A 14,739-nucleotide genomic window follows, 5' to 3' on the forward strand; every position below is an offset into this window, starting at 1 on the left:
AGACCATCAGAATAGTGTGGCGAATGGACTAGTACCTTTAGGAGAGACAGACCATCAGAATAGTGTGGCGAATGGACTAGTACCTTTAGGAGAGACAGAATAGTGTGGCTAATCTAGTACCTTCAGGAATCAGAATAGTGTGGCGAATGGACTAGTACCTTCAGGAGAGACAGACCATCAGAATAGTGTGGCTAATGGACTAGTACCTTTAGGAGAGACAGACCATCAGAATAGTGTGGCTAATGGACTAGTACCTTTAGGAGAGACAGACCATCAGAATAGTGTGGCTAATGGACTAGTACCTTTAGGAGAGACAGACCATCAGAATAGTGTGGCTAATGGACTAGTACCTTTAGGAGAGACAGACCATCAGAATAGTGTGGCTAATGGACTAGTACCTTTAGGAGAGACAGACCATCAGAATAGTGTGGCTAATGGACTAGTACCTTCAGGAGAGACAGACCATCAGAATAGTGTGGCGAATGGACTCGTACCTTCAGGAGAGACAGACCATCAGAATAGTGTGGCGAATGGACTAGTACCTTTAGGAGAGACAGACCATCAGAATAGTGTGGCGAATGGACTAGTACCTTTAGGAGAGACAGAATATCAGAATAGTGTGGCGAATGGACTAGTACCTTTAGGAGAGACAGACCATCAGAATAGTGTGGCGAATGGACTAGTACCTTTAGGAGAGACAGACCATCAGAATAGTGTGGCTAATGGACTAGTACCTTCAGGAGAGACAGACCATCTGAATAGTGTGGCGAATGGACTAGTACCTTTAGGAGAGACAGACCATCAGAATAGTGTGGCGAATGGACTATACCTTTAGGAGAGACAGACCATCAGAATAGTGTGGCGAATGGACTAGTACCTTCAGGAGAGACAGACCATCAGAATAGTGTGGCTAATGGACTAGTACCTTCAGGAGAGACAGAATATCAGAATAGTGTGGCTAATGGACTCCTTCAGGAGATCTACTGTGGGGAAAGACTACTGTATCCCAAATGTGCAACATCGAGATGGTGTGAGCCCCCTCCCCCATCCTCCTCACTCCTCCCCTTCCTTCCTCCTCCTCCCCTTCCTCACTCCTCCTCTTTCTCCTCCCCTTCCTCACTCCTCCTCTTTCTCCTCCCTTCCTCACTCCTCCTCTTTCTCCTCCCCTTCCTCCTCCTCCTCTTTCTCCTCCCTTCCTCACTCCTCCTCTTTCTCCTCCTCTTCTTTCTCCTCCTCTTCTTTCTCCTCCTCCTCTCTCTTGCCCTTCCTCACTCCTCCTCCTCCTCCTTCTCTCCTCCCCTTTCTCACTCCTCCTCTTTCTCCTCCCCTTTCTCACTCCTCCTCTTTCTCCTCCCCTTTCTCACTCCTCCTCTTTCTCCTCCCCTTTCTCACTCCTCCTCTTTCTCCTCCCCTTTCTCACTCCTCCTCTTTCTCCTCCCCTTCATGACTCCTCTTTCTCATTCCCTTCATCACTCCTCTTTCTCCTTCCCTTCCTCACTCCTCTTTCTCCTTCCCTTCCTCACTCCTCTTTCTCCTTCCCTTCCTCACTCCTCCTCCTCCTTTTTCTCCTCCCCTTTCTCACTCCTCCCCTTTCTCACTCCTCCCCTTTCTCACTCCTCCCCTTTCTCACTCCTCCCCTTTCTCCTCCCCTTCCTCCTCCTCCTCTTTCTCCTCCCCTTCCTCACTCCTCTTTCTCCTCCCCTTCCTCACTCCTCCTACTCTAGTTTGACTGAGGACCTATGCCAAATCTTTGTAGTCTCCTGAGGGGGAATAGGTGTTGTCGTGCCCTCTTCACGACTGTCTTGGTGTGTTTGGACCATGATAGTTTGTTGGTGATGCGGACACCAAGGAACTTGAAGCTCTCAACCTGCTCCACTACGGCCCCGTCGATGAGAATGGGGGCGTGGCTCGGTCCTCCTTTTCCTGTGGTCCGCATCATCTCCTATTGTCTTACTGTAGTCGGCCATTTTTTTAATTTTATTTAACCTAGGAAAGCCAGTTAAGAACAAATTCTTATTTACAATGACGGCCTACACTGGCCAAACCCTCCTCTAACCCGGACAACGCTGGGTCAATTGTGCGGCCGCCCTATGGGACTCCCACTCACGACCGGTTGTGATACAGCCTGGAATCGAACCAGGGTCTGTAGTGACGCCTCTAGCACTGTCCTTAGACCGCTGTGCCACTCGGGAGCCCCGACATTAAACTATTAAACATTGTTCTGATAGAGTACAGATTGATATTCACAACTTCAATCGGATTCTTGTCAACGAGGGAAATCTGAACACTCACTAACAGAGCATCCCTGTTTAAAGAACTAATGTTGTAGGCTATGGTATTTTATTTTTCTTTGCTGTGGGGTGTGTGTTGTGTGTGTGTGTGGTCCAATCAGAAGTGTTTGTGACTTTTCCTACAGTTTATTAGGTCTTGTTGTAACTAGTGGCAACCACACTTGAACATAGCCCAGTAAAACCAGCTTGCTAGCTTAATACAGGCGTGTGGTCGTAGTAAAACTGTTAGCTGATCATTGTTCATTATTCTCACAACCCCCATTTCTGTGTGGTCCCAGTCACTGATTGGGTAATTAAATATGTTCAACTTTAACCACAAAATGTCTGCAATTGATTCCCAGCAGGCAGAGTCCCTCCTCTTGTTAAAGTTCATGTTCCTTCAGAAAGACTATTGTAAGTTTTGTTCTTTTTTGCAGCGATGACTGACCAGGGTTTCTGTTTTCTCTCCCCTCCCAGATCTTTTGAGTGCATATCAGCGGCATCAGGACCATTCTCTCTCTCTCTCTGATTGGATAGACAGCCTGACGGTTGGAACTCAACATGCCAGTGATGTCAACGCCAGACTTCAGGTTGGTTAACTGATATATGATACGAAGTTCTTAGCAAGATTACATGTATGATACGGATGTCGGTTATGTTATTGTCGGCAGGGCATCGTGTGTTTTACTTAGTGAATTGTCAATCGTTAAAATGTTGGGGTTTTGACACATATCTCTGTAACATCATGAGTTGTTTATCCGTGTAGTTACCTGTCTTTTCTGATGTAGACTGTAACCATGGGCAACGTGGAGAGCCAGAACGGCGATCACGCCTTCTACGGCACCCAACATGGCCACCTGTCCCGTAAGCACATGTCTCGATCTCTCCGCGTCTCCAACAAGCACCATCAGTCCCAGTCCAGTTCTGGTTCCACCTGCCGCTCCCGTGACTGTCACGCCTCGCAAGGCAAAGTAGATCACCGAAACTCTGAGACCTCCACGCGTTCCAGCAGCACCCCTAGTATCCCACAGTCCTTAGTAGATCACGCCCTGGAGCCCTTCAACCAGACCAATGTCCTGTCAGACTACTCCTCTCCGATCTGGGTGGACCGCGTGGCCATGAACCTCCGGCCCGTCTCCTGCCATACCCACCTAGACAACCCATCTGTAACACTCCATCAAGACGCAGAGTCATCTGGGACTAGACCCCACGAACCCCAGGGTCTACAGGACAGAGGACTGGGCCTATACAGTAACACAGGGGAGGCGACCTACCTTCAGAAGACTAGAGACGGACCTAGGGAACCCCGAGAGGTGGTCAGCTTCAAGAAGAAGAGATCCAAATCAGCCGACATGTGGAGAGAAGACGACAGTCTGGACTTAAGTCTGTCAGACCTCAGCCAGGAACACCTCACCAGGTTAGAGAAGTCAGGCCTCAGAACACCTCACCAGGTTAGAGAAGTCAGGCCTCAGAACACCTCACCAGGTTAGAGAAGTCAGGCCTCAGAACACCTCACCAGGTTAGAGAAGTCAGACCTCAGAACACCTCACCAGGTTAGAGAAGTCAGACCTCAGAACACCTCACCAGGTTAGAGAAGTCAGACCTCAGAACACCTCACCAGGTTAGAGAAGTCAGACCTCAGAACACCTCACCAGGTTAGAGAAGTCAGACCTCAGAACACCTCACCAGGTTAGAGAAGTCAGACCTCAGCCAGGAACACCTCACCAGGTTAGAGAAGTCAGACCTCAGAACAACTCACCTGGTTAGCAAGTCAGACCTCAGAACACCTCACCAGGTTAGAGAAGTCAGACCTCAGAACACCTCACCAGGTTAGAGAAGTCAGACCTCAGAACACCTCACCAGGTTAGAGAAGTCAGACCTCAGAACACCTCACCAGGTTAGAGAAGTCAGGCCTCAGCCAGGAACACCTCACCAGGTTAGAGAAGTCAGGCCTCAGAACACCTCACCAGGTTAGAGAAGTCAGGCCTCAGCCAGGAACACCTCACCAGGTTAGAGAAGTCAGACCTCAGAACACCTCACCAGGTTAGAGAAGTCAGTCAGAACACCTCACCAGGTTAGAGAAGTCAGAACACTCACCAGGTTAGAGAAGTCAGACCTCAGAACACCTCACCAGGTTAGAGAAGTCAGGCCTCAGCCAGGAACACCTCACCAGGTTAGAGAAGTCAGGCCTCAGAACACCTCACCAGGTTAGAGAAGTCAGGCCTCAGAACACCTCACCAGGTTAGAGAAGTCAGGCCTCAGAACACCTCACCAGGTTAGAGAAGTCAGGCCTCAGCCAGGAACACCTCACCAGGTTAGAGAAGTCAGACCTCAGCCAGGAACACCTCACCAGGTTAGAGAAGTCAGGCCTCAGAACACCTCACCAGGTTAGAGAAGTCAGGAACACCTCACCAGGTTAGAGAAGTCAGGCCTCAGCCAGGAACACCTCACCAGGTTAGAGAAGTCAGGCCTCAGCCAGGAACACCTCACCAGGTTAGAGAAGTCAGGCCTCAGCCAGGAACACCTCACCAGGTTAGAGAAGTCAGACCTCAGAACACCTCACCAGGTTAGAGAAGTCAGGCCTCAGAACACCTCACCAGGTTAGAGAAGTCAGGCCTCAGCCAGGAACACCTCACCAGGTTAGAGAAGTCAGACCTCAGCCAGGAACACCTCACCAGGTTAGAGAAGTCAGACCTCAGCCAGGAACACCTCACCAGGTTAGAGAAGTCAGGCCTCAGAACACCTCACCAGGTTAGAGAAGTCAGGCCTCAGAACACCTCACCAGGTTAGAGAAGTCAGGCCTCAGAACACCTCACCAGGTTAGAGAAGTCAGGCCTCAGCCAGGTTAGAACACCTCACCAGGTTAGAGAAGTCAGACCTCAGCCTGGAAAACCTCACCAGGTTAGAGAAGTCAGACCTCAGCCTTGAACACCTCACCAGGTTAGAGAAGTCAGACCAGCTGGGAACACCTCACCAGGTTAGAGAAGTCAGACCTCAGCCAGGAACACCTCACCAGGTTAGAGAAGTCAGGCCTCAGAACACCTCACCAGGTTAGAGAAGTCAGGCCTCAGAACACCTCACCAGGTTAGAGAAGTCAGACCTCAGCCAGGAACACCTCACCAGGTTAGAGAAGTCAGACCTCAGAACACCTCACCAGGTTAGAGAAGTCAGGCCTCAGAACACCTCACCAGGTTAGAGAAGTCAGGCCTCAGAACACCTCACCAGGTTAGAGAAGTCAGACCTCAGCTGGGAACACAGGGTTAACACCTCACCAGGTTAGAGAAGTCAGACCTCAGCTGGGAACACCTCACCAGGTTAGAGAAGTCAGGCCTCAGAACACCTCACCAGGTTAGAGAAGTCAGACCTCAGAACACCTCACCAGGTTAGAGTAGTCAGACCTCAGAACACCTCACCAGGTTAGAGAAGTCAGACCTCAGAGGAACACCTCACCAGGTTAGAGAAGTCAGGCCTCAGAACACCTCACCAGGTTAGAGAAGTCAGGCCTCAGCCAGGAACACCTCACCAGGTTAGAGAAGTCAGACCTCAGAACACCTCACCAGGTTAGAGAAGTCAGACCTCAGAACACCTCACCAGGTTAGAGAAGTCAGGCCTCAGCCAGGAACACCTCACCAGGTTAGAGAAGTCAGACCTCAGCCAGGAACACCTCACCAGGTTAGAGAAGTCAGACCTCAGCCAGGAACACCTCACCAGGTTAGAGAAGTCAGACCTCAGAACACCTCACCAGGTTAGAGAAGTCAGACCTCAGAACACCTCACCAGGTTAGATAAGTCAGACCTCAGCACCTCACCAGGAACACCTCACCAGGTTAGAGAAGTCAGACCTCAGCCAGGAACACCTCACCAGGTTAGAGAAGTCAGACCTCAGCCAGGAACACCTCACCAGGTTAGAGAAGTCAGACCTCAGCCTGGAAAACCTCACCAGGTTAGAGAAGTCAGACCTCAGCCAGGAACACCTCACCAGGTTAGAGAAGGCAGACCTCAGCCAGGAACACCTCACCAGGTTAGAGAAGTCAGACCTCAGCCAGGAACACCTCACCAGGTTAGAGAAGTCAGACCTCAGCCAGGAACACCTCACCAGGTTAGAGAAGTCAGGCCTCAGCCAGGAACACCTCACCAGGTTAGAGAAGTCAGACCTCAGAACACCTCACCAGGTTAGAGAAGTCAGGCCTCAGCCAGGAACACCTCACCAGGTTAGAGAAGTCAGGCCTCAGCCAGGAACACCTCACCAGGTTAGAGAAGTCCGACCTCAGCCAGGAACACCTCACCAGGTTAGAGAAGTCAGACCTCAGCCAGGAAAACCTCATTTTGTTGTACTATAGTGGTGGCCGGTTGCAGTTATCTGTTCTCTGTCATGGGGTCAGTAACTTGGGCCGCAGAGAGGGGAGGGGTCAAGCTTGTCTTCATATGAAAACGTATCTTTTAAACCAATTATTTCTTGGCTCCACAATGTCTGTGTGCCAGTCCCTGTGTCTCTGTGATCTTGTCCAGCAGGGGTGTATTTGATAGATGCCTGTTCATATAAGTGTTGTTTTATGGTCCTGAGAGCGAGGTAAGAAAATAGTTTAGGAGACAAAGCTGAATGATAATTTATAGCCAATGCTGTCTGGCTATGTGTGTCTTTGCTATAAAGGATCTCAGTTGCAATGTGTAAGGACTCTCAGAGAATTCATTGATAGACACTGAATTGATCTGAGAGTCACAGGGTTGTGATGGAGCTCATATAATTAAAGATGGACTTTATGATAACTCTGACTTGTGTGTGTTTTGCTCTCATGATTTGGTAAATACAGGAAATTTCCACTACACACTCTGGATGACTAACATGTAAGTGTAGAGAAGCGGCCAACTGGAGGGTTGTCGGTTCAAATCCATTCAATTTCCGTCTCTTTTCAGCACAGAGGAGGTAGAAGACCTCCCTGATTGTGACGGCCTGCTAGGGCTCGTGGCCCCTGGGGGTCTGGAGAGTCTGGACGCAGCAGGCCGGGCCAACTCCCTGGACCAGCTCTACGGGGGTCAGAAGACCCCGACCCGCCGACCCGCTGGACGCTACGCTAAGTGGCACCATGACGCTAACCTCTCCGCCCGGGAGGGTGATGAGATGGTGTCTCCGGAGGAGGAGGAGGATGGGAACCCGTACGGGGCGTATACTCTGCCCTGCCGACGCTCACACTGCCTGTCTGAGGGGCTAACCAATCCCCGGGCTGCCACCGGCTCCACTATGCAGGGTCGCAGGGCACAGACCATACAGGTAGGATGTCACAGTGTCGTTACACTGACTCCATGTTTGTTTTTTTAGTCATAGGATACACACCGATTGCATATCATAGACCACACTGATAGCATCCGTAAGGGATAATTAACGAGGGGCTGTGTGTTCTATGGAAACTACAGAACCACGTGGAAGGTGTGTTCCACGACACCCTGGAGGACCTTCCACGGAGTTACAATGTGTTCCAGAGAGCCCCTGGTTTATTCTCCCTTTTAATACCACGGCTATAATTTACACATTTTGCTGCTAGAAATGTGTTCATTTGTTTTTATTAGGGATCAAATCAAATCAAATTTATTTATATAGCCCTTCGTACATCAGCTGATATCTCAAAGTGCTGTACAGAAACCCAGCCTAAAACCCCAAACAGCAAGCAATGCAGGTGTAGAAGCACAGTGGTTAGGAAAAACTCCCTAGAAAGGCCAAAACCTAGGAAGCAACCTAGAAAGGAACCAGGCTATGTGGGGTGGCCAGTCCTCTTCTGGCTGTGCCGGGTAGAGATTATAACAGAACATGGCCAAGATGTTCAAATGTTCATAAATGACCAGCATGGTTGAATAATAATAAGGCAGAACAGTTGAAACTGGAGCAGCAGCACGGCCAGGTGGACTGGGGACAGCAAGGAGTCATCATGTCAGGTAGTCCTGGGGCATGGTTCTAGGGCTCAGGTCCTCCGAGAGAGAGAAAGAGAGAGAGAAGGAGAGAATTAGAGAACGCACACAGGACACCGAATTGGACAGGAGAAGTACTCCAGATATAACAAACTGACCCCAGCCCCCTGACACATAAACTACTGCAGCATAAATACTGGAGAATGAGACGGAAGTTCAGGAGACACTGTGGCCCCATCCGAGGACACCCCCGGACAGGGCCAAACAGGAAGGATATAACCCCACCTACTTTGCCAAAGCACAGCCCCCACACCACTAGAGGGATATCTTCAACCACCAACTTACCAGCAGTATAGCCCAGATCTCCGCCATGGCACAACCCAAGGGGGGGCGCCAACCCAGACAGGATGACCACATGGGATCCCCATTAGTTCCTGCCAAGGCAGCAGCTACTCTTCCTGGGGTTTATTATGGATCCCCATTAGTTCCTGCAAAGGCAGCAGCTACTCTTCCTGGGGTTTATTATGGATCCCCGTTAGTTCCTGCCAAGGCAGCAGCTACTCTTCCTGGGGTTTATTATGGATCCCTATTAGTTCCTGCCGAGGCAGCAGCTACTCTTCCTGGGGTTTATTATGGATCCCCATTAGTTCCTGTCAAGACAGCAGCTACTCTTCCTGGGGTTTATTATGGATCCCCATTAGTTCCTGTCAAGACAGCAGCTACTCTTCCTGGGGTTTATTATGGATCCCCATTAGTTCCTGCCAAGGCAGCAGCTACTCTTCCTGGGGTTTATTATGGATCCCCATTAGTTCCTGCCAAGGCAGCAGCTACTCTTCCTGGGGTTTATTATGGATCCCCGTTAGTTCCTGCCAAGGCAGCAGCTACTCTGCCTGGGGTTTATTATGGATCCCCATTAGTTCCTGCCAAGGTAGCAGCTACTCTTCCTGGGGTTTATTATGGATCCCCATTAGTTCCTGTCAAGACAGCAGCTACTCTCACTGGGGTTTATTATGGATCCCCATTAGTTCCTGTCAAGACAGCAGCTACCCTTCCCAGGGTCCAGCAAAATTAAGGCAGTTATACATAAAAAAAAACATTAATACATTCATAACATATTTCACAACATATTAAGTGTTTGCCCTCAGGTGTCTACGCTACTACAACATATCTATACCAGAACATCCATGTGTATAGTGCGTATGTTGTGTGTTTTGTAAGCATGTGTTTTGTGGAATAGAGTTCCATCTAGTCATGGCTCTATGTAGTACTGTGGAATAGAGTTCCATGTAGGCATGGCTCTATGTAGTACTGTGGAATAGAGTTCCATGTAGTCATGGCTCTATGTAGTACTCTTCCATGTAGTCATGGCTCTATGTGGTACTGTGGAATAGAGTTCCATGTAGTCATGGCTCTATGTAGTACTGCGGAATAGAGTTCCATGTAGTCATGGCTCTATGTGGTACTGCGGAATAGAGTTCCATGTAGGCATGGCTCTATGTAGTACTGTGCGCCTCCCATAGTCTGTTCTGGACTTGAGGACTGTGAAGAGACCTCTTGTGGCATGTCTTGTGGGGTATGCATGGGTGTCCGAGCAAAAAAATAGCTTTTCTTTCAAAAACAAGGACATTTCTAAGTGACCCCAAACTTTTGAACGGTAGTGTACATTGTAATATTGTTGTATACATTGTTGTTATACATTTTGAATTGTAGATATGTAGTGGTGTTATAAACTTTTGAACGGTAGTGTACGTTTTTCCAGCAACACGCTATGATCGATAATGCAGGTAGAAATGTGTGTAACATCCACTGATGAAGCGAGTTTCCTAGATGGCTACAGTTAGTGGCTGTGTTAACCAAACAGTCTTGCTAGTTTAGCTAACCAAACCATCAGTCCTGTAGCTTGCTATTATGAAAATCTAATTCAACAATGCCAATAATGTTTTCAATTCGACTTTTGCTTTCAAAAGCAGCTCAAACATAAAACATAAAAATGAACTGTAGCCATTGAATTCTACCGTGCTGATGTACCGTGTTGATGTACCATGCGTTATAGGGAGATAATGCAGACTCTAGAATGCCGTTTAAGCCAATCAGAAATGAGGATTCAAGAATGCCATGGTATAACACTAATATGATACTGATTTTAGTCATTTCCGGAGTCGCTGTGAATGTGATTCCACTCCACATGAAAAACAAACCAATTAGAGTGGAGGATTTGTTAAGGGCACCACTGGTACCTTAGCCTAGTCTACAGACGGGTCTTTCTAGAAACTAGGGTACCAGTGGTGCCCTTAAAAAATCCTGATCCTACCCTGGCCAACCTTAGCCTAGTCTACAGACTGGTCTTTCTAGAAACTAAGGTTGGCCAGGGTAGGATCAGGATTTGTTAAGGGCACCACTGGTACCCTAGTTTCTAGAAAGACCCGTCTGTAGACTAGGCTAAGTTTGGCCAGGGTAGGATCAGGATTTGTTAAGGGCACCACTGGTACCCTAGTTTCTAGAAAGACCCGTCTGTAGACTAGGCTAAGGTAGGCCAGGGTAGGATCAGTATTTTTTGAGGGCAGGGTTGCCACCTCCACATCTGCAGAGACGGTATGGACTCTACTCAAGGTCAAGGACTGCTGGTGTGACAGGACTGAAGCTTGGTTTTCTGTCAGTCTGACCACATGTCTGGAGACCAATAGAATGCAACAAGTGTCCATAGACTGTGTGTGTCTCACCTCCTACCTCTGGTGTGTGTGTGTGTGTGTGGGTGTGGGTGTGTGGATGTGTGTGTCTCTACCTGTGTCGTGTGTGTGTCTCATCTCTACCTGTGTGTGTGGGTGTGCCTCTACCTGTGTCGTGTGTGTGTCTCTACCTGTGTCGTGTGTGTGTGTGTGTGTTTCATCTCTACCTGTGTCGTGTGGGTGTGTCTTGACCTGTGTCGTGTGTGTGTGTGTGTGTCTCACCTCTACCTGTGTCGTGTGTGTGTGTGTGTGTCTCACCTGTGTGACTGTACCTGTGTGTTTCCAGGATGTGACTGCTGGAGAGGGCAGTGAGTACGAGGACAGTGGCATAGACGGGGTGACGGCTTCGGGGGCGGAGCATCAGTCCCGGCGCTATAAGACCATGTCTATGTCCTTCTCCGTGTGCTCGGCGGCGGGGCGGAGCCTGTTCGCTGGCAGTGACAGCGGAAGCAGCAGTGGGGGAGGAGCCAGTGAGGGAGTTCAGGGGGTCTACGAGAACTTCAGACAGGTGGGTGGCGGTTCTGGTTCACACACACACACACACACACACACACACACACACACACACACACACACACACACACGATCACAATCATCATCTGCTATGTGTGTTTCAAATCAAATAGATTTTTAAAGCCCTTTTTACATCAGCTGATACACAAACCCAGTCTAAAACCCCCAAACGGCAAGCGATGTAGATGGAGAAGTACAGTGGCTAGGGAAAGCTCCCTAAAAAGGCCAGAACCGAGGAAGAAACCTAGAGAGGGACCAGGCTCTCAGGGGGGTTTACTGTTTTCAGTCCTTTGTCTGTCTATGTATTTTAAGCTGCAAACAAATTGCAGTATGGGAACAATAAAGCTTTATTGATTTGAATGTAATGTTATGATTAGGAGTTGGAGATGAGCTCATGTCAGACAGAGAGTCTGGAGGAGGCGGGGTCAGCCCTGAGTGACGAGCAGAGCACCATGAGTTCAGCCTACCAATCAGATCCCCTGCACGGCGTCGTCCATGGAACCGTGCGGAAGGCAGGCCGGCTGGCCGTCAAGAACTTCCTGGTTCACAAGAAAAGCAAGAAGGTGGAGTCGGCCACCAGGAGGAAGTGGAAGAGCTACTGGGTCTGCCTCAAAGGTACCTACCCTACAGTATATGCTGTATCTATACACACTGCTATCTAACTATCTACTGTATCTATACACACTGCTATCTAACTATCTACTGTATCTATATACACTGCTATCTAACTATCTACTGGCTCTATACACACTGCTATCTACTGTATCTATACACACTGCTATCTAACTATCTACTGTATCTATACACACTGCTATCTAACTATCTACTGTATCTATACACACTGCTATCTAGCTATCTACTGTATCTATACACATTACAGCTACTGGGTCTGCCTCAAAGGTACCTACCCTACAGTATATACTGTACACACTGCTATCTAACTATCTACTGGCTCTATACACATTACAGCTACTGCTACAAATGTTACTGCTACAAAAGTTCCCCTGAAGAGCTATTTACAGCACTGTACTCAATACAACCCTATGTGATTTATGACAGTTCCCCTGAAGAGGTACAGTTGAAGTCGGGAGTTTACATACACTTAGGTTGGAGTCATTAAAACTCGTTTTTCAACCACTCCACAAATTTATTGTTAACAAACTATAGTTTTGGCGAGTCGGTTAGGACATCTACTTTGTGCATTGACACAAGTCATTTTTCCAACAATTGTTTACAGACAGATTATTTCACTTATAATTCACTGTATCGCAATTCCAGTGGGTCAGAAGTTTACATACACTAAGTTGACTGTGCCTTTGAACAGCTTGGAAAATTCATGAAAGTTATGTCATGGCTTTGGGAGCTTCTGATAGGCTAATTGACACCATTTGAGTCAATTGGAGGTGTACCTGTGGATGTATTTCAAGGCCTACCTTCAAACTCAGTGCCTCTTTGCTTGACATCATGGGAAAATCAAGACCTCCACAATAAATTGTAGACCTCCACAAGTCTGGTTCATCCTTGGGAGCAATTTTCAAATGCCAAAAGGTACCATGTTCATATGTACAAACAATAGTACGCAAGTATAAACACCATGGGACCACACAGCCGTCATACCGCTCAGGAAGGAGACGCGTTCTGTCTTCTAGAGATGAACGTACTTTGGTGAGAAAAGTGCAAATCCCAGAACAACAGCAAAGGACCTTGTGAAGATGCTGGAGGAAACAGGTACAAAAGTATCTATATCCACAGTAGAACGAGTCCCATATCAACATAACCTGAAAGGTCGTTCAGCAAGGAAGAAGTCAATGCTCCAAAACCACCATAAAAAAGGCAGACTACGGTTTGCAACTGCACATGAAGACAAAGATTGTACTTTTTGGAGAAATGTCCTTTGGTTTGATGTAACAAAAATAGAACTGTTTGGCCATAATGACCATCGTTATGTTTGGAGGAAAAAGGGGGAGGCTTGCAAGCCGAAGATCAGCATTCCAACCGCGAAGCACGGGGGTGGCAGTATCATTTTATGAGGGTGCTTTGCTGCAGGAGGGACTGGTGCACTTCACAAAATAGATGGCATCATGAGGTAGGAGTGGCAAAATGGCTTAAGGACAACAAAGTCAAGGTATTGGAGTGGTCATCACAAAGCCCTGACCTCAATCCTATAGAAAATGTGTGGGCAGAACTGAAAAAGCGTGTGGGAGCAAGGAGGCCTACAAACCTGACTCAGTTACACCAGCTCTGTGAAGAGGAATGGGCCAAAATTCACCCAACATATTGTGGGAAGCTTGTGGAAGGCTACCCAAAATGTTTGACCCAAGTTAAACAATGTAAAGGCAATGCTACAAAATACTAATTGAGTGTATGTAAACTTCTGACCCACTGGGGAATGTGATGAAATAAATAAAAGCTGAAATAAATCATTCTCTCTACTATTATTCTGACATTTCACATTCTTAAAATAAAGTGGTGACCCTAACTGACCTAAGACAGGGAATTTTTACTAGGATTAAATGTCAGGAAATTGTGTGAAACTGAGTTTAAATGTATTTGGCTAAGGTGTGTGTAAATGTCCACTTCAACTGTAGATGTGATTTGTATGTGATTTATTCATGGCTGTGTAGATGTCCTGGTGATACGTGTTGTCTGTCTGCATCCCAAATTACACCCTATTCTCTATATAGTGCACTACTCTTGACCAAGGCCCTAGCCAAAAGTAGTGCACTAGATAGGAATATGGTGCCATTTGAGAGACAACCTAAATATCACAGAGTAGGCCTTTTAAAACCACTTGACTGGGCCACATCATTAACCTAAATATCACAGAGTGGGCCTTTAATACCACTTGACTGGGTCACATCATTAACCTAAATATCACAGAGTAGGCCTTTAATACCACTTGACTGGGTCACATCATTAACCTAAATATCACAGAGTAGGCCTTTAATACCACTTGACTGGGTCACATCAGCATTCTAGGGGCCACTTCAGCATTCTAGGGGCCACTTCAGCATTCTAGGGGTTCACATCAGCATTCTAGGGGTTCACATCAGCATTCTAGGGGTTCACATCAGCATTCTAGGGGTTCACATCAGCATTCTAGGGGTTCACATCAGCATTCCAGGGGTTCACATTCAGCATTCTAGGGGCTACATCATTATTCTAGGGGCTAGGGGTTCACATCCGGGGTTCATTCTAGGGGTTCACATCAGCATTCTAGGGGTTCACATCAGCATTCTAGGGGTCATTATTATACACTTCAGCATTCTAGGGGTCAGCATTCTAGGGGCCACTTCAGCATTCTAGGGGTCACTTCAGCATTCTAGGGGT

The 14,739-nt window shown here is 47.8% G+C and overlaps 1 protein-coding gene across 1 annotated transcript in view; it reads left to right on the forward strand.

Moving 5' to 3' along the window:
- LOC135545120 (rho guanine nucleotide exchange factor TIAM1-like) overlaps positions 1–14,739 on the forward strand; it is a 154,524-nt gene that overhangs the window by 45,460 nt on the left and 94,325 nt on the right. Inside the window, 5 exon segments of the mRNA XM_064972752.1 lie at positions 2,748–2,860; positions 3,059–3,687; positions 7,184–7,538; positions 11,183–11,404; positions 11,787–12,024. Coding sequence (XP_064828824.1) covers positions 3,068–3,687; positions 7,184–7,538; positions 11,183–11,404; positions 11,787–12,024 — 1,435 coding nt within the window. The 5' untranslated portion in view covers positions 2,748–2,860; positions 3,059–3,067.

The sequence above is a fragment of the Oncorhynchus masou genome, chromosome 9, assembly GCF_036934945.1.
Source record: "Oncorhynchus masou masou isolate Uvic2021 chromosome 9, UVic_Omas_1.1, whole genome shotgun sequence".
Lineage (NCBI taxonomy): Eukaryota > Metazoa > Chordata > Actinopteri > Salmoniformes > Salmonidae > Oncorhynchus > Oncorhynchus masou.